Source organism: Leuresthes tenuis, unplaced genomic scaffold (assembly GCF_036924035.1).
Source record: "Leuresthes tenuis unplaced genomic scaffold, fLeuTen1.0.hap1 SCAF_14, whole genome shotgun sequence".
NCBI classification, from domain to species: Eukaryota; Metazoa; Chordata; class Actinopteri; order Atheriniformes; family Atherinopsidae; genus Leuresthes; species Leuresthes tenuis.
Window position 1 is genome coordinate 4,166,426 of NW_027325368.1, and position 21,869 is coordinate 4,188,294.

At 44.4% G+C, this 21,869-nt stretch overlaps 1 protein-coding gene across 4 annotated transcripts in view; it reads left to right on the forward strand.

Annotated features, from left to right (window-relative positions):
- The window catches only part of LOC140268321 (extended synaptotagmin-2-like), a 53,394-nt gene that overhangs the window by 21,301 nt on the left and 10,224 nt on the right, over positions 1-21,869 (forward strand). For 2 of the 4 annotated variants that reach the window (XM_072363120.1, XM_072363121.1), the window contains exons 8-15: positions 7,681-7,736; positions 14,856-14,976; positions 16,050-16,226; positions 16,722-16,804; positions 17,672-17,720; positions 18,960-19,049; positions 19,123-19,218; positions 20,722-20,823. In XM_072363120.1, coding sequence (XP_072219221.1) covers positions 7,681-7,736; positions 14,856-14,976; positions 16,050-16,226; positions 16,722-16,804; positions 17,672-17,720; positions 18,960-19,049; positions 19,123-19,218; positions 20,722-20,823 — 774 coding nt within the window. The remainder of the gene's footprint in view (positions 1-7,680; positions 7,737-14,855; positions 14,977-16,049; positions 16,227-16,721; positions 16,805-17,671; positions 17,721-18,959; positions 19,050-19,122; positions 19,219-20,721; positions 20,824-21,869) is intronic. The other 2 variants (XM_072363122.1, XM_072363123.1) reach the window with 1 other exon arrangement.

Below are 21,869 nucleotides of genomic sequence, written 5' to 3' on the forward strand. Positions count from 1 at the left end.
TTTATTTTAATTTTTTATTAAATAGACTTTATTAATCTATTTATTTTAATTTTTTATTAAATAGACTTTATTAATCTATTTATTTTTTATTTTTTATTAAATAGACTTTATTAATCTATTTATTTTAATTTTTTATTAAATAGACTTTATTAATCTATTTATTTTTTATTTTTTATTAAATAGACTTTATTAATCCCTTTGGGAGGTTCCCTCTGGGAAATTGAAATACTGATCTGAAAAATAAATGTAATTTCCTTTTTGTTAGAATTGATATTATAAAATTGGTATCGAAAAAAGTATCGTTCAGGAACCGGTATCGAAGTGAAGGTATCAGTATCGGTAAAATTTTGATTGATACCCAGCCCTCGATGGTGATCAGTACTTATCTGGTGTTTCTGGGATGCATTGTAATACTTTTGACTTTGCCCTGACACTGACCAGTTTTGGGCAACGTAAGTCCTGCTAATAACAGGCTAAAGATGCCTTTAGGGCATAAAGAAGGATTCCTGATACATTTGTTTGAAAGCTTTTTGTGCTCATTCATTTGAACGATGCATACTGCATCATTTCCCTGGCTTTAAAGGGAAAATATATGACAAAATCTATCTGCTGCCCGCCCATAAGTCCACAGTCGATGCATCTCTCCTTTAAGTGACAACATTCAGTGACTCTGAGCCGTCACTAAGCTGCCGGTGCATGTATTTGGCCCTTCTGGTACTTTGCAGTTGTGCAGAACACAACTTCATGCTGCCGAGCTCCTGTTCTTTATCAGTGCATTCCCTCTTCCTGACTGCTCTCTTCCTTCCTGTGCTTCAGGAAGGTTTATCATCCAGATTCAGGCTTTGATACAGAAGCCCAGAGGAAGCAAATCTCAATCAAAAGCTGCAACATAAACATTGAATTATCCCGTCTTCAGGAAACACGTCTGAAACAATTAGAAAGAGGCGAAAACTTTTTTTAAAAAGCCAGTGGCTTTGACATGATTCAGGAAGGAGTTTTTTCCTCTTTCATCAGACATTTAATAAGGTGGGAAGATCACAGCTCATAAAACCTGCAATAAGTGGCTCAACATTCTTTCTTAAGTTGTGATGAAGTGGTTTTTTTGTGCAGAAATGCAGCAGAATTGAGTCGAGTGTCGAACTGAACTGAACTGAACTGAACTGAACTGAACTGAACTGAACTGAACTGAACTGAACTGAACTGCTGCTGCACTGAACTGAACTGAGCTGAACTGCTGCTGCACTGAACTGAACTGAGCTGAACTGAACTGAACTGAACTGAACTGAACTGAACTGAACTGCACTGCACTGAACTGCACTGAACTGAACTGAACTGAACTGCTGCTGCTGAACTGAACTGAACTGAACTGAACTGAACTGAACTGCTGCTGCACTGAACTGAACTGAACTGAACTGAACTGAACTGCTGCTGTTGAACTGAACTGAACTGAACTGAACTGAACTGAACAGCTGCTGCTGCACTGAACTGAACTGAACTGAACTGAACTGAACTGCCTGGTGAAGGTCTGATGAGAAAATGCTGCAAAGAAATGTTAGAGCGCATGCAGGAGTTTAGCCTCACCACCATAACTCATAGGTTTGGTGCCAAACGTTCAGTTTTCAGAGGCTGTGGGAATATATATCAGGATAGAACAGAATCACGGGTGCAAATGCTCACAAAGCGGGTAAAAAAACATCTGAGGGTCCAACTCTGTTCAGAGCTTTAAGTCCGAGTGAGGATTTTATTTTTTTCTGGCATCGAAATATTTCAATCTTCACTTTTTCTCATGAATAGTAAATTATTTGACATTTTCAACCCTTCTTTAGCCCCTCTGATGCTGCTGTGCAGAGTTTCCAGCATGTAGCACCAACTTTATTTCATTTCCATGAGCTTTCCTCATGAAATCTTGCTCCACTGTGGGTTTCAGTGCCATCAGGTACTGTCACTGACTCCAGGAGACTTCATCCAAGTCTTACAGCTGTGGTGAGACACTCGTGTTCAGCCTAAAAACCGTGAGAAGACTGCTCTGTACAGTGATGTAAAGCCTGCAGCTCGTCTCCTGCAACATTCATCTGGACCAGCGTGAGACAAACGCTCCGCTTGTCGTGCATTTTAGCTTCTTTTAGACGCTTCGCTGAGCAGAGTAATGGAGGCACCGACTCAGCGGCCCAGTATCGTGGTCCATTGTTCAAACGCTGAGATGAGACGCCTGTGTTTGGTCCCAGACTTTGTAACCAGGTAATTCAGTGTGAGTAAGCCATGAGAAATGTTTCGCCCATAAACTTTCCTGCCAGATCAGCCTCCCACACTGACAGCAGGACTTAATTGTGAGCCACAAAGATGAAGGCTATTAGCATGACGTAAGTCTTTCGTGACAGTTTTCATTAGGATTTGGTGTATTTTCAGGACAGACGAACCGCATTAAACTGCACGCAGAGCACTGAATACACGGCAGTTTCTCATTTCTTTCCTCTGAGTGACCATGAACAACCAAATAATGAGAATCATTTCTTGTGCAAGCTTTAGAAAAGAAGCTCCTCTCAGCAGAGCTGCTGTGGACCGACCCACGCAGTGTTGCTACTGGTTTGTGGTTCCTTGGCTGCTGGTGGTGTTTCTCCACCCTGCTCCTCCCTGTGAGCCACAGTCATGTTGTGACAGGATGCCTGAATGCAGGTTTGACAGCTGTGGTCTGACAATGAGACTCACCAGGAAGTGGGATATCGGTGTCACTCAGCATCGCTCTGCATTTCCTTCTTTCTTTCTTTTCAGTCAGCATTTGAATGCAGTCTTGAGGCGTGGTTGGTGTCAGGGTTTGTTACACCTTCCGAGTCCTGACATATTTTGTTTCTTGATGCACAATCAGGAAAAGCTCTCTGTGAGTAAAGACCTCTTCAGCATCTGTCACACAGTCCTGAAAACATAAAACAGCCGCTGAATAACTTCCATCAGCAAAGTATCTGAAAGAAAACGTGGCATAAATAAGCAGAAGCAACAAGGAATGATGCCTGGCAATTAAAAGCTCTTTTCTGGAACATTTTGACCAAGTCGGTCCTCGTAACATATGCACTTTCAGCTCAAGTGTGAGCTGCTGCAGCCACATTAACGGCAAACTGGTGAGTTTAAGCTGACGTAGGATCAGCCGTTCAGAGCAATTTCACAGGTTAAGAAAGTAAATGTACAATTTAAGGCCCGAGCCAAACTTTTTGTGGGAAAAGATGAGACAAAAGGTAGGATTTGGTGTCAGTGATACAGCAAAGAATCGGTTTAAGTTCTCTTTTAGTCGATCCCTCCCTCCGCTGCCTCTGACATAACCAGCTGCCACTCATAAACTAATCTATGCTGCTGGAAATAACCGAATCTCAAGTATCTCATCCATAGAAACTGTTCTCTGATGTTCAGGAGGGGCGGCTCTGATCTCCTCTAAGAACAGAGCTTCAGTTAACGAGTAACAGAGATCTCATCACAGATAACCGATCCTCTCAGCTCTGTGGCTGTCGTTGGGGGAAGACTTGGTGAAAGCTGGTTTAATCCAAACTGAACCTGATTGGTTAACACATAACCAACCGTACACATCGGTGAGGAGTTCATGAGAAGTTTCTTAGTTAAAGCAGCTTAGTTAACCCACCTAAAGAAGTCCACGTGTAGCATTGAGCTAAATAACTGCAGCTGTGACTCAACAGTGGAGCATTATTGTGGTGAATTGTTCCAGTGATGTCATAGAGTCACATACCGCGGATCACCTGGTTTCACCTGGCAGGCGTTGTCTGAGCATCGTCTGAACATGTGACTTCTGTGGCTGCTGTGCTTTCAATGAAGAAAGTTAGTCAAAGTCGGACCTTTTTCCGTACAAATCCACATTAAAAAAGTTGCTTTATTTTCACATCAACTCCAAGAAAGGGTAATTTAATGCAGATTTCAATCTGATCTCTGACAACTCGACCGGCTGTAGTGACAAAATAAGGAACTCTCAACGTGTAAATGATCGAAATCATTTGTATTTATGGTCTTTGTGAACCAAACTTGGTTGATTATCCCGCTTCAAACCGGAAGTAAAAGATTAACTAGAGAACTCTCTGACATTTGTCTGCATGAGGAACACACTTGAATGCATTTGCATTCTTTTCATGTTGACGTTGGTGTATTTTCATGGTGGTTCTGTGGAATCCCCCATGTGCTCATAGTCTCTTCCTGTGCCAGGCTGGCAGAGCATCGCTGTGGTTGAACATGATCTGTATGAGAAGCGCTCGCTCAGCCAGATATACGCCTGCTTCACTACATTCTCAGTGTGTTTATGTAAAGAGGGACAACGGTTTTAGCTCAGTGATCTCCTTCTGGAGGCTTTAATGCAGTTTTTATGCATCACTGCTGGATATTTCAGCAGTTTAACGTGCTTCAGTTTTTCCTTCCAGTGTCTGACTTCTTCAGACTCTTTTCTAACCTTCGGTCCCTTTTTTAGACTGTCTCACAGTTTGTCTCTCAGGAGGAAGAGCAGTCGCCCACCGGCTGGAAGGTCGCTGGTTCGATGTCCCACATGTTGACGCGTCCTCGGGCAGAACACTGACCCCCACGCTGCCTCCGATGCATCCATCGGTGTATGAACGTGTAGAAACACGCAGTTATAGACTGAGACGTGCTGTAGGAGTGTGAGTGAGTGTTGAAGCGCCATATGAGTACAGTCCATTACACACACTGTCCATTACCGGGGGCTCACACCAGAAGCGTCGTGAGCGGCCAGCTGCCATTCATGGCCAATGTAAGCTGGCGTCGTGAGCTTCAAGAGTTGAGAAAGGCTCAACTTTATGCAAATGAGCAGTGACGCGACGCGACGACAGCCAATTAGGGCCGATCTGGATTCCGAAGACGGAAAAAAGGTGGAAAAAAGCGGAAAACGGCGGAAAACGGCAGAGCGCAAACACAAAGAAGGCCCAGAGTACGATCCATGGTGAAAGAGGGAACCGATGTAGGGATGGATTATTATATATATGCTAGTTGCTATACATATAAGCCCCGCCCCTTTGGCCGCTTCCGGCGGCAGAAGTAGTAGAAGCGGCGGGTTGTGAGCGTCGTGAGCGGCTGTGGTCGCTCACAACGCTTTTGGTGTGAGCCCCCGGTTACACACACTTTAATGTTCTCACAAACGCTGACTCGTGTGCGCCGACGTCACAGTAACAGCATAGAAAAGCAGGTTGATCCACCCGAAGTCCGCTCCTTTCACGGTGAGGGGATCGGTGTGGTCTGGGAGCCAGATGTGTGTGTGTGAGCTGAGCCCAAGTATAAAACGTTTAGTTCTTCTCTGCAGCTCTAATCGATTGGTTTGCCCTCTGAACATCAGTTTGTTCTGATTACTGGGGAAAATCCTCTCTCTCTCTGTCAGATCCGGCTGCTGCTGCTTGTTCACGCTTTTCAGCTTCATCCAGACAATTATTTACCTATTTTAAGAACGGGGCTTTGTGGCTCCCTGCTCAAGCAAAAAGTGGTGTACCAGCGCTGCTCCTGCCTAATGCAGTTATGAGCTCATACTGTTCATATATGTGAATGAGAGCCTTCACATCTTCACTGACATTATCTTCGCTGATACTTTAGATGTTAAGTTCAACACTTATAAGCACATAACAAAGCATGTGTTTGTCATGTGTCTCCTGGGAATAGAGATGTTGCCTGTTGGTGAATCTCTGTAAATGTTAAATGTAAAAACAACAGTCGAATAGAACCAAGAAGTGGAGACGGAAGGATATTTTCTGCAGATATGAGCTGCTCTGATCCACTGATTCAGCAGCTGCTTATCATTTCTTCCCTCTCTGTTCTTGCCACTGTCACAGGCTTCCCTTTCCAGCTGCTCCTGCCTGCTGCTAGCGCTGTTTCTTTCTGCAGCTGTTGGTAGAGCTGCAGTCTCGTCGCCGTGATCGTGGCTTTCAGTGGATATTGGGGTGTGTCAGGAATGTGTGTGGTTCTTCTGCCAAGGCAGAGCCGAGCTTACGTGATCGCTGGCATCTGTTTATCAGCAGTGTTGTGCAAAAACAACCAAGCTAAGCTTCACGAAGCTTTGCACTCAGTGTTTGAGGAAGAAGTCATTAAGTCTGGTATAAATCATCATTTTTATGAGAATACACCATGAGGTTGGTGCTCTTGTAGTTAATAACTGGCAGAATCTCCACCATGACTTTTCCTTGCAGTCCTACTGCTCAGATGACCCAGTTTAAGCCCAATAACTGGGTTAGAAAACCAGGTTAAGCTCCTGCTCTGATCATTATAGTCCTGTCTGAGAAACCTCTCTTTTGTAAAGTATGTAGCATGTAATGTCAACAAGAACAAGTTGGAGCAGAGTGACATCCAGAAGGAAAAAAGGCAGTTGGAGCCTTGTGCTTTAAGACTCGTTTCTCTTGTTGATTTTCTACTATTTCTATCTATTTTACTTGAGGAAACGCGGCTCCGACAGCCAGTTTTGTCACATCTAAAAGCAGCATCCATGGCCCAGATCAGTGCCTCACGATCCCGAGATCATGAGCCGGTAACGGATGAATCCAACCAGGTTGAGTGAAAAAAGAATATTAATGAAAGGGGAGAGGAATGGTAAGAAAACATGGGTTCTTTAGGCAGCTTTTAACCTGGAATGTTGCCTTCTTTCAAACATAAAGCTGAAGTTACCTTTTTAAAGACTGATGCAGCTCTCTAAGATCACAAAGAAGAAGTTTGTTTCGTGAAATAAAAGATAAACTGCTGATGTTTCCCATTAGAGTGCACTGAATATTTCATCCCTCACCATGATCCACCTCCAGATGTACAGTCTCACGGCTGAGAATTTGTTAATGTAATGTCATTTCCTCAGGCAGTCGCATGCAGCGCCTCGGCACATACTTCCTGTCTGCATTTGTTAACCCAATCAGCTCGGCTGTATTGACGATCGGATCGATTGAACTGGACACTCGGCTCCTTCAGTGCTGTTGCTGCTCTGCTGACTCATGATGCAGTCACTGCAGAGCTGAGAAGAGATGGTTTTAACGTACCCAAACCGTGTGATTAAGATGAAAAAAACAAGTTTGTTACTGAGAAATCTACAGCTTTCTGTTTTTTAACTTAATAACAGCAGCAGCAGCGTTTGGACTGCTTTTGGGCGGCTGTAGCTCGGCATGTAGCGGCTGGGCTACATGTCGAAGCGTCCTTGGGCAAGACACTGAACCCCACGTTGCCTCCCGATGTATGAGTGGTTTGAAAGCACGTAGTTATGTATAGCCTTAAGCTGTATGAGTGTGTGTGAATGGGTGCATGTGGCATGTAGTGTTAGAAGCGCTTTGAGTGAAAAACGCAGTACAAGTACAGTCCATTTGATGCCAGAACACAAAGATCTTTCTCTCTTTGTGAAATTAGTTTTCCTGGTTAATGATGAAACCTAAACTGTTCTCAGAGAAGCTTCAAAGGAGAGTAACGCCAGCTTTAGAGCATTTCTATTGGACAAATCTTTTCTAAAACCCAGTTAATCCTGCAGAGCTCCTATCTGAAAACATCTGTTGAACATTTCTATGTCGCCAAAAACCACAAAATCTTGGATCATTTCTGGGTTCAGCATGGCTTCGGGAAGTCCCTAAAAACCTGGGTGTTTGATAATGTTTGCATTGTATTACATCCAAGAAGCCGTTTCTGGATCTGCTTTGTTTGAAGTCACATTTCTTCTCTGCCTTCCAGATGCTGGACATCAATTGGACAGGACTCACAAACATGCTGGATATTCCCGGTATCAAGTAAGTAACTGCATGTGTCCGTAGCACCTTTGTCACGTTCACTGGAGCTTCCTAACATGCGGTGCTTTTCTGTAAAGTCTTACAGGGACAACCTGCTGCTGTGTGTTACCTGTAAAAATGACATTTAAAACGAGCTGAAGATTATCATTTAGAAAAAAAAGGAAATCAGGAAAAGCAGCGCTACACTTGTTGTTGTTGAGGTTCTGTGTGAAAAAGTGCAAAAACAGCTCCTTCTGAATGGTGCTCCAATGATGTTTCAGCTTTAAAGGGGAACTCCGGTATTTTTAAACCTGGACCTTATTTCTGGCATGAAATACGTTCATCTACTCACCGAGAACAGTTTGGTGAAAGTCGGCGTCCTTCAGAAGATATTTAGATAACTGGAGATCCATATAACGGAGTGAACGGGGCTTAGACGATGCAGCCTCTAAATAAGGCATTATCTGTCTTTATTTCACCAATACTTTAAGAAGAATGAATGAATGAACGTGTGCTATAGCTCTGTTAGCTCATAGCTGCTGTGTTGTTGTTATTGGCGGCTAACGGGGGGCTTATAGAGGGCTTTCACTCGTCTACTGGGATGATGTCATCGACGCCCGCCGCTGCAGCACAGCTCATTCACTCCGGTAAGGATGTCCATCGTACTCAAAGTCGTCGTCCACGACCTCAAAATCTGATAAATATCCTGCCATGTTGCACAAAACTATCAGCAGCAAACTCCGTGTGAAGTTAGCCGACTGTCACAGAGCACGGAGTGAATAAACTGTGCTGCAGGAGGGCGTCGATGACATCATGGTGGATGAGTGTGTAGAACGGTTTAAAAGGTTTAAAAATACCGGAGTTCCCCTTTAACGCACAGAGGACAGCTATCTCTCACCCTTTTGGCATTCTAAAACCGTCCGTAAGTCGGGGTGATTCAGTGTGAGTGTTGATGAGCTGCATATACTTGTTGTGTGAAACATACACAAGACCCAGAAAAACAAATGGTTGGGGAGATTTTTTTACTAGATTTTAACATTTAAAACAAACTAACCTGATCCAGGCGAATATCTGTTCACTTTGTTGTAGAGCAGAAAAGAAAGAACTAACTGCTTCAGTTTTTAGGGTTTTTTCTTATGTGTGCCAGCCAGATAAGATGTGATCTCTGCCAGATCTTCAAGCTGTTGCTGTAATTAGAACTGCACTGCTTGACTTGAGGTAAACAGTTTCGGATGTTATTTGTACAGCATTGCTCTTTTTTTGATAGATAATCTCACCCATTAGATAATCTAATGGGTTTAAAATGCCGATTGGCTGAAAGTTTGCCAAAAAACAAAAATGGCAAATATCCACAGGTGAAAAACAGTGACAACATTCTTTATTCAACACTTAGTTTCACTCCATCACAGGTTTCCACAGCAGAGCAAAGCTAAAGGACCAGCACCAGTGCTAACACAGCTAAGATCAGCCCGCAGCTCAGACTGTTATAAAGGACCAGCACCGGTGCTAACACAGCTAAGATCAGCCCACAGCTCAGACTGTTATAAAGGACCAGCACCAGTGCTAACACAGCTAAGATCAGCCCACAGCTCAGACTGTTATAAAGGACCAGCACCAGTGCTAACACAGCTAAGATCAGCCCGCAGCTCAGACTGTTATAAAGGACCAGCACCAGTGCTAACACAGCTAAGATCAGCCCACAGCTCAGACTGTTATAAAGGACCAGCACCGGTGCTAACACAGCTAAGATCAGCCCGCAGCTCAGACTGTTATAAAGGACCAGCACCAGTGCTAACACAGCTAAGATCAGCCCGCAGCTCAGACTGTTATAAAGGACCAGCACCAGTGCTAACACAGCTAAGATCAGCCCACAGCTCAGACTGTTATAAAGGACCAGCACCGGTGCTAACACAGCTAAGATCAGCCCGCAGCTCAGACTGTTATAAAGGACCAGCACCAGTGCTAACACAGCTAAGATCAGCCCGCAGCTCAGACTGTTATAAAGGACCAGCACCGGTGCTAACACAGCTAAGATCAGCCCACAGCTCAGACTGTTATAAAGGACCAGCACCAGTGCTAACACAGCTAAGATCAGCCCACAGCTCAGACTGTTATAAAGGACCAGCACCGGTGCTAACACAGCTAAGATCAGCCCACAGCTCAGACTGTTATAAAGGACCAGCACCGGTGCTAACACAGCTAAGATCAGCCCGCAGCTCAGACTGTTATAAAGGACCAGCACCAGTGCTAACACAGCTAAGATCAGCCCGCAGCTCAGACTGTTATAAAGGACCAGCACCGGTGCTAACACAGCTAAGATCAGCCCGCAGCTCAGACTGTTATAAAGGACCAGCACCAGTGCTAACACAGCTAAGATCAGCCCACAGCTCAGACTGTTATAAAGGACCAGCACCAGCGCTAACACAGCTAAGATCAGCCCACAGCTCAGACTGTTATAAAGGACCAGCACCGGTGCTAACACAGCTAAGATCAGCCCACAGCTCAGACTGTTATAAAGGACCAGCACCGGTGCTAACACAGCTAAGATCAGCCCGCAGCTCAGACTGTTATAAAGGACCAGCACCAGTGCTAACACAGCTAAGATCAGCCCGCAGCTCAGACTGTTATAAAGGACCAGCACCGGTGCTAACACAGCTAAGATCAGCCCGCAGCTCAGACTGTTATAAAGGACCAGCACCAGTGCTAACACAGCTAAGATCAGCCCACAGCTCAGACTGTTATAAAGGACCAGCACCAGCGCTAACACAGCTAAGATCAGCCCACAGCTCAGACTGTTATAAAGGACCAGCACCAGGGCTAACACAGCTAAGATCAGCCCACAGCTCAGACTGTTATAAAGGACCAGCACCAGTGCTAACACAGCTAAGATCAGCCCGCAGCTCAGACTGTTATAAAGGACCAGCACCAGTGCTAACACAGCTGAGATCAGCCCACAGCTCAGACTGTTATAAAGGACCAGCACCAGTGCTAACACAGCTAAGATCAGCCCACAGCTCAGACTGTTATAAAGGACCAGCACCAGTGCTAACACAGCTAAGATCAGCCCACAGCTCAGACTGTTATAAAGGACCAGCACCAGTGCTAACACAGCTAAGATCAGCCCACAGCTCAGACTGTTATAAAGGACCAGCACCAGTGCTAACACAGCTAAGATCAGCCCGCAGCTCAGACTGTTATAAAGGACCAGCACCAGTGCTAACACAGCTAAGACTGTTATAAAGGACCAGCACCAGTGCTAACACAGCTAAGACTGTTATAAAGGACCAGCACCGGTGCTAACACAGCTAAGATCAGCCCACAGCTCAGACTGTTATAAAGGACCAGCACCAGTGCTAACACAGCTAAGATCAGCCCACAGCTCAGACTGTTATAAAGGACCAGCACCAGTGCTAACACAGCTAAGATCAGCCCGCAGCTCAGACTGTTATAAAGGACCAGCACCAGTGCTAACACAGCTAAGATCAGCCCGCAGCTCAGACTGTTATAAAGGACCAGCACCGGTGCTAACACAGCTAAGATCAGCCCACAGCTCAGACTGTTATAAAGGATCAGCACCAGTGCTAACACAGCTAAGATCAGCCCGCAGCTCAGACTGTTATAAAGGACCAGCACCGGTGCTAACACAGCTAAGATCAGCCCACAGCTCAGACTGTTATAAAGGACCAGCACCAGTGCTAACACAGCTAAGATCAGCCCACAGCTCAGACTGTTATAAAGGATCAGCACCAGTGCTAACACAGCTAAGATCAGCCCACAGCTCAGACTGTTATAAAGGACCAGCACCAGTGCTAACACAGCTAAGATCAGCCCACAGCTCAGACTGTTATAAAGGACCAGCACCAGTGCTAACACAGCTAAGATCAGCCCACAGCTCAGACTGTTATAAAGGACCAGCACCAGTGCTAACACAGCTCAGACTGTTATAAAGGACCAGCACCAGTGCTAACACAGCTAAGATCAGCCCACAGCTCAGACTGTTATAAAGGACCAGCACCAGCGCTAACACAGCTAAGATCAGCCCACAGCTCAGACTGTTATAAAGGACCAGCACCAGTGCTAACACAGCTAAGATCAGCCCACAGCTCAGACTGTTATAAAGGACCAGCACCAGTGCTAACACAGCTAAGATCAGCCCACAGCTCAGACTGTTATAAAGGACCAGCACCAGCGCTAACACAGCTAAGATCAGCCCACAGCTCAGACTGTTATAAAGGACCAGCACCAGTGCTAACACAGCTAAGATCAGCCCACAGCTCAGACTGTTATAAAGGACCAGCACCAGTGCTAACACAGCTAAGATCAGCCCGCAGCTCAGACTGTTATAAAGGACCAGCACCAGTGCTAACACAGCTAAGATCAGCCCGCAGCTCAGACTGTTATAAAGGACCAGCACCAGTGCTAACACAGCTAAGATCAGCCCACAGCTCAGACTGTTATAAAGGACCAGCACCGGTGCTAACACAGCTAAGATCAGCCCACAGCTCAGACTGTTATAAAGGACCAGCACCAGAGCTAACACAGCTAAGATCAGCCCACAGCTCAGACTGTTATAAAGGACCAGCACCGGTGCTAACACAGCTAAGATCAGCCCACAGCTCAGACTGTTATAAAGGACCAGCACCAGAGCTAACACAGCTAAGATCAGCCCACAGCTCAGACTGTTATAAAGGACCAGCACTGTATCTTATTCACTTCATCCAGGGCTTGCATTTCAAAACCTGAGGTTCGTCCTGATTTTGACGAACACAGATGTGTCGAAGCCTCTCTTATTCAAATGTTCTCTTATGCCCAAGTCTTCCAAAACATTGGGCAGAGGTTTCTCAGACCTCGTCTCACGTATTAAATGTCAAACTGGAACCAAATCCTCTGGCTGCTTTGTTTTGGGTCGCAGGAGAGGAGGCGCTTTCACCTGAAGGAGGAAAAAAAAACCTCCTTTATTTCCTCTCTGCTTCTCCGAGCCGTCGGGCTCGGCAGAAGAGGTTCTGACCCACACATCCATGCAGAAAGCTTTGCAGGTATCGTATCCTGCTGAAAACAAGAACTAAGCTGATACTCACTTCCACCTTTGGATGGAAAGCGCAGAGCACACGAGGCCCTGATGTTCGACCTCAGCGTGCGTAACGCAGTCACTCAGTTGGGTTTGTTTATGATGAGCAGTTCTGCAAAAACCTTTGACTTGAAGTTAAAACACACCTGCAACAACTCCCCCCTCCCCCTCCCAGCGGAGGGCTGTCTGATACTCCTCCTCTGGAGTGACGTGCTGCTGCTTCCTGCAGGTGAACTGCTTCAGCAGAGAAACACACTGCAGGTTCCTAAAACTCCACCCTGCAAAATCCAGCTCTCCTTGTTCAACAAGTTTGAAGTAAACCACTCGTGTGTGTGTGTGTGTGTGTGGGTGTGTGAGGGCTGTGACCAGCTACAAACCTGCCCTGCCCCACCCTCCTCTTCCTGTGTTGTATGAGGCACTCACATTTCCTCAATGACGATTTGCATTTTGCCCTAAAACAGCAAACCTGAAGCCACCTTCAGAGCCTTTTAGAGCCACACACACACTGAGTCTAATATAAAAACAAAGTCCTTTTATAGGCATGATGGGACATGTGGAAATCTCATTGGGTAAATTAATCTCATGATAGATGCTGAATGTAGTTTTGTGCTTTTTAAGTGAGCAGATCAGGAATCAGCATCCGGCTCTGTGCAGAAGTCTTAAGCAGCAGTTCTTCAGGCTTTCTGAAGGTCTTTCAGAGGTTTTCTTTGCTGTTTTATCATTCATTTTCAGTCCTTGTACCAGACTGTTGTTAGAGGAATGTGGTTTTGTTTGTTAAGCTGCTTAACTCTGACCTATGAATCATTCGAGTGACAAACCAGTGTTGTGTCGACACATAACAAACAACTTAGCAAAGAAGCCGTTTTAAACTGGATCTTTAGACACTTTGCTACCAGCAGCCTGTCACAAAGACACATCATTTGTTCACATTTCTTTAGCTGCATCAATGAAAAACAGCAAAGAAAACACAGTTTGACGGACAGAAAATAGGATTTCTGCAGCAACAAGGTGATTCCCAAAGAGCTATTAGCTGAAAACTTGGCATATCTCAGCATGGTGTGCAGTGTGTCCTTAAAACATTTGAGGAAACTGGACAAGTGGAGGACAAAAGAAGAAGTGTCAGGCCTAAAAAACTATCTACAGCAGATGAACAGGATCTGAAAGTGATGTCCTTAAGAAAGAGGAAAAAATCCAGCTGTGACCTGACAGGACCTGAGAGATGCATCTGGACCTTCAGCTGATCCATCTACTGTTGGCCCAAGCCTCATCAGAAATGGTCTCCATGGAAGGGTGGCTGTCAAGAAGCCGTTCTTAAGGAAGGGAAACAGGGAGAAAAGGCTGAGCTGTGCCAAATGACACAAGAAGTGGACTGAAAATCAGTGGCAACAGGTCTTATGGAGGGATGAATCCTCCCCAGAGCCCGGACCTCAACATTATTGAAGCAGTGTGGGATCATCTGACAGAGAACGGAACAAAAGGCAGCCCACATCCAAAGAAGAGCTTTGGGATGTCCTTCAAGAAGCCTGGAGAACTATTCCTGAAGACTCCTTAAAGAAATGACAGAAAGCCTGTCTCAGAGGCTGTGTTGGAGGATAAAGGAGCTCAGACCAGATATTCACTTTAAAACTGCTCAGAACTGAAATAACTGTCTTATATACTGCAGCCTTTTACACAGGACTGTATCTGACCCAGAATCAGCCACTGCAGAATGATTAACAGCTGAAGTAAAGCTGCTCTGATGCAGGACGCTGCTGCCATCTAAAGGAAAAGAGTTGAAAAGGCAGATTCATGCTGAATATAAAACCTGCTTTACTCACATTCATCCTTCAGCTTTTTTTAAAGGGTCATTTCACTCAGATAATTTATTGCCCACACTTTCCCTGCTGATGATAAATGGAACCTTTGATGCTTTAACTGGAAATGAGTTGGGACTCATTCAGAAAACATCTGACTCTCACATCACTGCTGGTGACATGAAGCCTTAAAGAACAACAGCTGGGATCTAATCAGCATCTTATCTGTTCTCTACCTCCTCTTTCCTGTCTGTCCCTCCCTCCCTCCTCCTTTCTTAGTGGTCTGTGTGACAACATCATCCAGGACATCATCTACAGCTACTTGGTGCTGCCCAACCGCCTCACCATCCCTCTGGTGGGGGAGGCTCAGCTGGCCCAACTCCGCTTCCCCATTCCCAAGGTAACTCATGCACAAAAACATGCTGCAGCCAGAGGGCACTGAACGGTGCACGTCCATCCTAAGATTACACCGGCAGCAGCTGGGCTCGATCCTATTGCTGTTCCCTCAAAGAAGCATTTTTTCAGCTTTTCACATTCATGGAACTACGTTCCTGCTCCGGTCCTGTTGCAGCTCTTCTTCTATGGTGCTTTACAGGTTTTTAAAATGATTCTTCTACTGCTTTTATTGAAAAATTTTCATATTCATACAATAGACGGGAAGAGAAACATCTGGAGCCACAATACTGTCAGTAAATCCTGAAAATTCAGCTTTTAGTTTCTGATTCATTTAATTTTAATGCTGTAAAAGTAATTCGTTGTTTTCTAGTTTTCCCACTAAATGTTACCTGGTGCCTTTGTTAGTGAGGAATAAAAAGTTGGAACATTACAGTAAGTTTAAGCTCTGCTGATCCAGAAAATGTGTGTGGAAGTCAACAAACCATCACTGATCAGAATACGAAACAGGACTTTTTACCTGAAACAGACGACTGTAAAATTGGACTTTTAGTCGCTGAAAGCCATGATTTGTGTGGTTGGATCCGACAACCTTTTGGCTGAAGTGTTTACTTGTACACATGGTTAGAAATCTGATGATTTTAATGTTCTTGGAAACATTTTCTGGTTCCTGCTACTCAAACGTATTGATTTGCTCCTTTTTTCATGATTTCTTCAGAGTGAACAAATAAAATTTAGCATTTCTAGTTAATTAATCATAGCGGACGAGTCTTTTTTTAATGGTAAATGGACTGTTTTGAGCTTTTTGACCATACAGATGATTTTTCTCACAGGAGCCTTTTGTATTGCATACATGGACCTTTTTCCCCTCAATATGCTGTATTGTTTGACTCTGAGTCGTCACAACGTTGGTGGAGAAAGGGAATTAAGTGTCTTAGAACATCACAATGAACCTTTAACTTTAACTGCTCTTTTTCGGTAGAAATGACTGATCCATTGTTCCCGTGAAAAGTCATTTCACAGACCGTTGTCTCCTTGTTTCTGCTCCTTCCTTTTCATCCCCAAAAAATCTCCCCTCAGGGTGTTCTGAGGATCCATTTCATCGAGGCCCAGGACCTGCTGGGTAAGGACAAGTTCCTGGGAGGGCTGATCAAAGGCAAGTCAGACCCATATGGAGTCATTGAGGTCGGGACGCAGCTCTTCCAGAGCAAAGTCATCCATGAAACTGTCAACCCAAAGTGGAACGAAGTGTACGAGGTGAGCAGAAGAAACGCAGCCGGCGGGAATTACCTCACGGGAGGTTGTAAGAGTCATTGGAAAAGTGTGAAACGGAACAAATCTGTTTCACAGTCTGCATTTAAGATTTTTGCTTTGATTTCTTTGATGTGATTTGATCAAAGTGAAAAGGTTTCTGCTATTTTACTAAATTATCTCCTTTGGATGCATCGATAGTTACATAAAGCCGCTGATTCTGTTTGGATTCAGATCGAAAATATGAAAGATCATTAACGCATCATTAACAACAAACAACCAGCAAAGCCTCTGCCCAGGCTCACAAAGTGGGACCTCTTTCCTGTTTTAGGCTGAAAAATCCACAACTTTGCTTTTAAATCTAAAGCAAAGACCTTTCTGGATGCATATCTTGATTTTTCAGGGCCAGGAATGAGAAAATCTCTTTGCATTTTAGCCCAAAACCGAGTTGTGACGTCACTGTGGAGGGCTTCGTTAACGTGGCTTCTTTTGTGTTTCCAGGCACTGATTTACGATCACAACACACACAATCTGGAGATTGAGCTTTTTGACGAGGACACGGATAAAGATGACTACCTGGGAAGGTACCGCTGCCTCTGAGAGCGAAGCTCAGCCGCCTGACAGATTAATCTCTGCAGATTAATCACAGACTCTGACGACACCTCAGCTGCAGATGTTATCAGACACCATTACTGTTTCAATAACTCTGCACAAATCCTTAAAAAAAGGTTGTTTGAGCCCCTCGAATCATCTGCAGCTTCTCCCCGACTTATTTCAACTGGGCCAGAGGACGTTTTTACAGTCTTAAGGCTTTTAGTAGCTGTTTTTAACGTAAAGTTTTCTTCTAAGGGCATGATTTACTTTTATTATCCCACATTTCTTACACTCAGTTTTCACTGGATAGAGATTAAAATAGCATTTCATTAAAGATGGCTTAATTCCCGGCCTCTTGACATGCATTTTTAAGTAGTAATCGAGCATAATTCAGGTTTAGATAAAAGTTTAGGTTCTCAGGGTTCTGAATTCTGTGCTTTGGGGGTTTTTAGATCTCACACAAAGTTCTCTGTGCTCCATGTGGAGGCTGTAGGTCCCCGGGTTCAAGTCTACCCCCCCCTCCATGTGCCTTTCATTGTTTCATAAAGACCACCAGTGCCCCCCCCTAAAAAAGGACAGACCCCTGAAGGTGTTCAGAGCTTTTACTCTGGATTTATCTGGTGTCAGACGCAGGCTGATGTGATGCTGCAGCCAGATGTTCTGTGACGAGTCAGAAATAAAACTCATTTATTTATTTTTTTGGTCAAAATTTCAAACAAATTGAACTTTCACGTTGAAGAATTGCTGCTTTTTATTGTTGCACACGAAGAAAAGTATTTCCATGTTTGTGTTGAACGAGTGTTTCACACATTTAAAGACACTTTTAACCAGTTTTATGTTATTCTCTTGTGTTCCAGTCTGGGGATTGACTTGAATGAACTCCAGAAGGAACAGAGGGTCGATGAGGTGATTCCCCTTTTGTTTTATTTCTGCTTTTTTAGGATGTCGCTCACATTTCTCCCCCTTTTTTTTATTATTACAACAATCCAACATCCCATCACCTGAAGCTCCTTTGCATGTTTTTTGAGTTACAAAGTAAAAAAAGCATATGTATGGTGTGAGGTTAGTTCTTCTTTTACTGACAGATTTATTTGTTGTAACATTAAATCCACTGTTGAAATGAGCAAAGCATAACAGGTGCACAATAAGCACATCACAGGCTGAAGAACTGTGCACACAACTGATAACTGCACCTCGCTGGCTGCACAAAACCAAACAACAGGCAAACACAAGTTCTTCCAGGAAAAAAGAAACTTCAGTCTTGGCTTCATGGTCTTAATTACTGTGACCACTAATGTGTCTGTGTGCAGAACAGTCCTTGAACAAGGTTCCTACCCGGTATTTAAAGGGGAACTCCGGTATTTTTAAACCTGGACCTTATTTCTGGCATGAAATACGTTCATCTGCTCACTGAGAACAGTTTGGTGAAAGTCGGCGTCCTTCAGAAGATATTTAGATAACTGGAGATCCATATAACGGAGTGAACGGGGCTTAGAGGATGCAGCCTCTAAATAAGGCATTATCTGTCTTTATTTCACCAATACTTTAAGAAGAATGAATGAATGAACGTGTGCTATAGCTCTGTTAGCTCAGAGCTGCTGTGTTGTTGTTATTGGCGGCCATCGGGGGGCTTATAGAGGGCTTTCTACACACTCGTCTACTGGGATGATGTCATCGAGATCATATAATACACATAACAGCATTCATTCATTCTTCTTAAAGTATTGGTGAAATAAAGACAGATAATGCCTTATTTAGAGGCTCTAAGCCCCGTTCTCTCCGTTATATGGATCTAGAGGAATCTAAATATCTTCTGAAGGACGCCGACTTTCACCAAACTGTTCTCAGTGAGGAGATGAACGTATTTCATGCCAGAAATAAGGTTTAAGAATACCGGAGTTCCCCTTTAAACAAGTGGAATTATATGAATAATATGTGTAAACAAACATCAAATTACATAAAAAATGACATGAATGAAACATCGATGCCTTTATGGCAGTTAAACAGGACAAAGGTCAGGTCAAAGGTTAAAGGCTACAGGCTGCTTTGGCAGCGGTCTGTTTAGTAACCGCAGATTGAGGAATAATCTGATAAAAAGTGCATGCATGTATGAAATATTCACGGTTTGACGCGTCTTCCTCTCAGTGGTTCTCTCTGGACGATGTGGCCACAGGGAAGCTGCACCTCAGACTGGAGTGGCTGTCTCTGCTGCCCACGCCGGAGAAGCTGGACGAGGTACCGGATCGGCCCCAGCTGTTTTTATCTGGAAAGCCGAGCGAAAACCAACCCGTCTGTTCTTCTCTCACAGGCGCTGGCGAGCATCAAAGCTGATCGCGGCCACGCCACCGACGGCTTGGCGTCCGCGCTGCTGGTCGTCTTCTTGGATTCGGCCAGAAACCTGCCGGTGAGTCGACCGGCGTCGGGTTTTCTCCTTGATTATCCTTTTGGATCAGCAGAAAACGTGCACCGTGTGACTCGGGCGCTCGCTCCAGACCAGGCTCAAGCCTTTCTCACTGACTATTTTGGAGTAAATTGGTACTTTTGGGTCCTTTTCCCTTTCATTTCAGCTGTTTTTATTGAATTTTCTTCCCTTTTTTCAGTAGTTGAAGGGATTTGAAAGCAAATGCTCAGCATTCCTTCAGTGTTTCTGCTGCTCCTGCCACACATTTAATCGTGTCGGCGCCACTTCAGTCTCTTGCTTCATGACTTCCTGAACTTTTCTTTCGCTCTTTATTCCATCTCACCTGGAAGGTGAAGTCATGCGAATACTGACACATCCAATAATTCAGCAGTTGTGTCGTTCCACTTCATTCTCTTAGACCTTCTCCATTTGTTTTAGTTTGAAAAAGGTTCCCTCACATCTGCCTGAAATCTCCTCTGCAGCCGCGATGAAGTTGGTTCCTGTTTGTGTGAAATTCAAACTCATTATTTTAGACACGTTTGTATGAATAGAGGAACTCCTTCATGGCATTTGATTCGTCTGAAAGGCTGCAACTAAAGCACAGGCCGGTGATGTGAGCAGATAGTGCTGTGGTGAGTGTGCACTGCTCAGAGATCCATCATCAGATTTATTGTCCTGTAGATGCAGGGAAATCCAACCCATCCAGGTTGGCACCTGTTGAGCACACAGGGTCACACTCATGGAGACAGATGGCGTACACTGGCCCGGGGAGCGGGGGTGCCTCTGAGCCCGTTTTAAGGATTAATCAAAGCGTCCTCAGTCAAAGGCTCCAGGCAGCGATACAGTTGTTGTTTTCAAGCAGTTCCACAAATGAAATCTGTTTAGAAAGGACTTTATAGCCTTTTCTACAGCAGAAAATCAGTGTATATGCAGGGTTACGTTCGTCCCCACGTAGCAGAAATGTCTCACTGAAGAACCGTTCCAACTCTCGAAAAGAAGCAGTTTTGAGCCTCCCCTCATTTCTTTCCATTTCACTTCCAAGCTTTCTTCAGATCCTTTTAAAGTGTTCCTGAGCAGAAGTTGGCTGCTTTTTCACTCATTTGCGGTCCAGTCCTGAACCTGAACTCTTTTCTTCAGAACTCCAGGCACTTTCTGTAACTGTTCCTGAACAGAAAGCTGGTCTCAGAAAAACAAACTGCACCCATCTCCAGGTTTTTCACATCAAGAAAGGAACCTTTACTTAAAACTCTACATGCCTGCATCTGTTTTCAGTCTTTGAGACTAATCAAATGCCATCGTTCTGATCAGCAGATCCATCACTAATATGTTAATCACTCGTTCTTATTCACGTTGCTCTCATTTGTTGGTGGTAAGTAACGTCTTTGTCACAGTTAACAGCAGAAATCTGTTTTTTAACTCTGTAGTACAGGCCTCACCTTCCTCTTCTCAGCCTCGTCTTCTCCTCTGCTTCTTCTCTTTCCTCCTCACTTCCTCCCCGCTCTGAAGAGTGTCTTCGAGGGGAACTTGGGCTCTGGCTACTTAAAGGAGAGGCGGGCGGCGGGCCTTGTGTTTTGCGAGAACACAGCTTCTCTCTATAGGAGCTTATTTGTGAGTCTTCTGGCTGTTTTCTGCATCCTAGACTAGTTTGGAGAATGCCAGCGTGTGATGATATCTGCTGAGGAGCTGTTTTTATTTTCTTCTTAGAAAAGCAAAGGTTTTAACTCATCAGCATGATGCCCAACAGTGCATGGTTTCCCCTTTAGTATCTTTTCTTCCAGCTGATTTCACAGCTGAGGTAGGTTACATGGATAAGAAAGAAAGCAGCAGCTTGTGTCTGTTTGAACAGAACTGCCGTAGCTGCCTCTGTATTTCATTAGGTTTTCATTTCGCTGTAAGACCGGGAGTCAAAGAGAGATAAAGTAGTGCATCATAAGCACAGCAGCCCTGTTTAACTTTATGGAAGCTGCAGATTAGATTAGATTAAACTTTATTGTCATGACACTGCAGGTACAGAGCACCAAAATGCAGTTTAGCATCTGAGCAGAAGGGCAATGAGCAGTGAGTTTATGCAGCATAAAGAGTGCGGTATATACAGGTGTGTACAGGTTGTTTTTATTGCATATGGACGCTATATGCTCCATACAGATGTTGCCCAGAGGTGAGGATAATGACGAGAAATCATGGGCTAATATACTTCCTTCCAGTTTGAGTTAAAGCTGTTTTATGAGCCTCAAAGCATCCATGTTGTGACAGAACTGCTCCTCAGGGCTGTTGTTATTTTTTTAAAGGCTCATATGATTAACACTACGTGGAATCACAGTGGAGAAACAAAATGCCACAGCTTTGGAAGATTTAAAAGCCATTTAAAGATTTCATTGTGGGGGAAGGAATGCGTTTTGATTGTGGTGAGATTTTATGAGGAGGGAGGGTGAATTCTCTGTGGATTGCTTCCCTCCATCTTTCCTGTTGAGGCCATAAACTGTGTCTAAAAGATGGTTCAACAGTGTCGCTGCCACCGTTGGAGAACTTCTAAAACTGCTCATACCCCCGCTGAAGCCGCTCGTCCATCACCAGGCCGCCCTCATCCCAAGCTGCTCTATTTTTCTCTGAATGGGACCATAACTTACAAAACGAACACCGTGGTCCTTTATGGA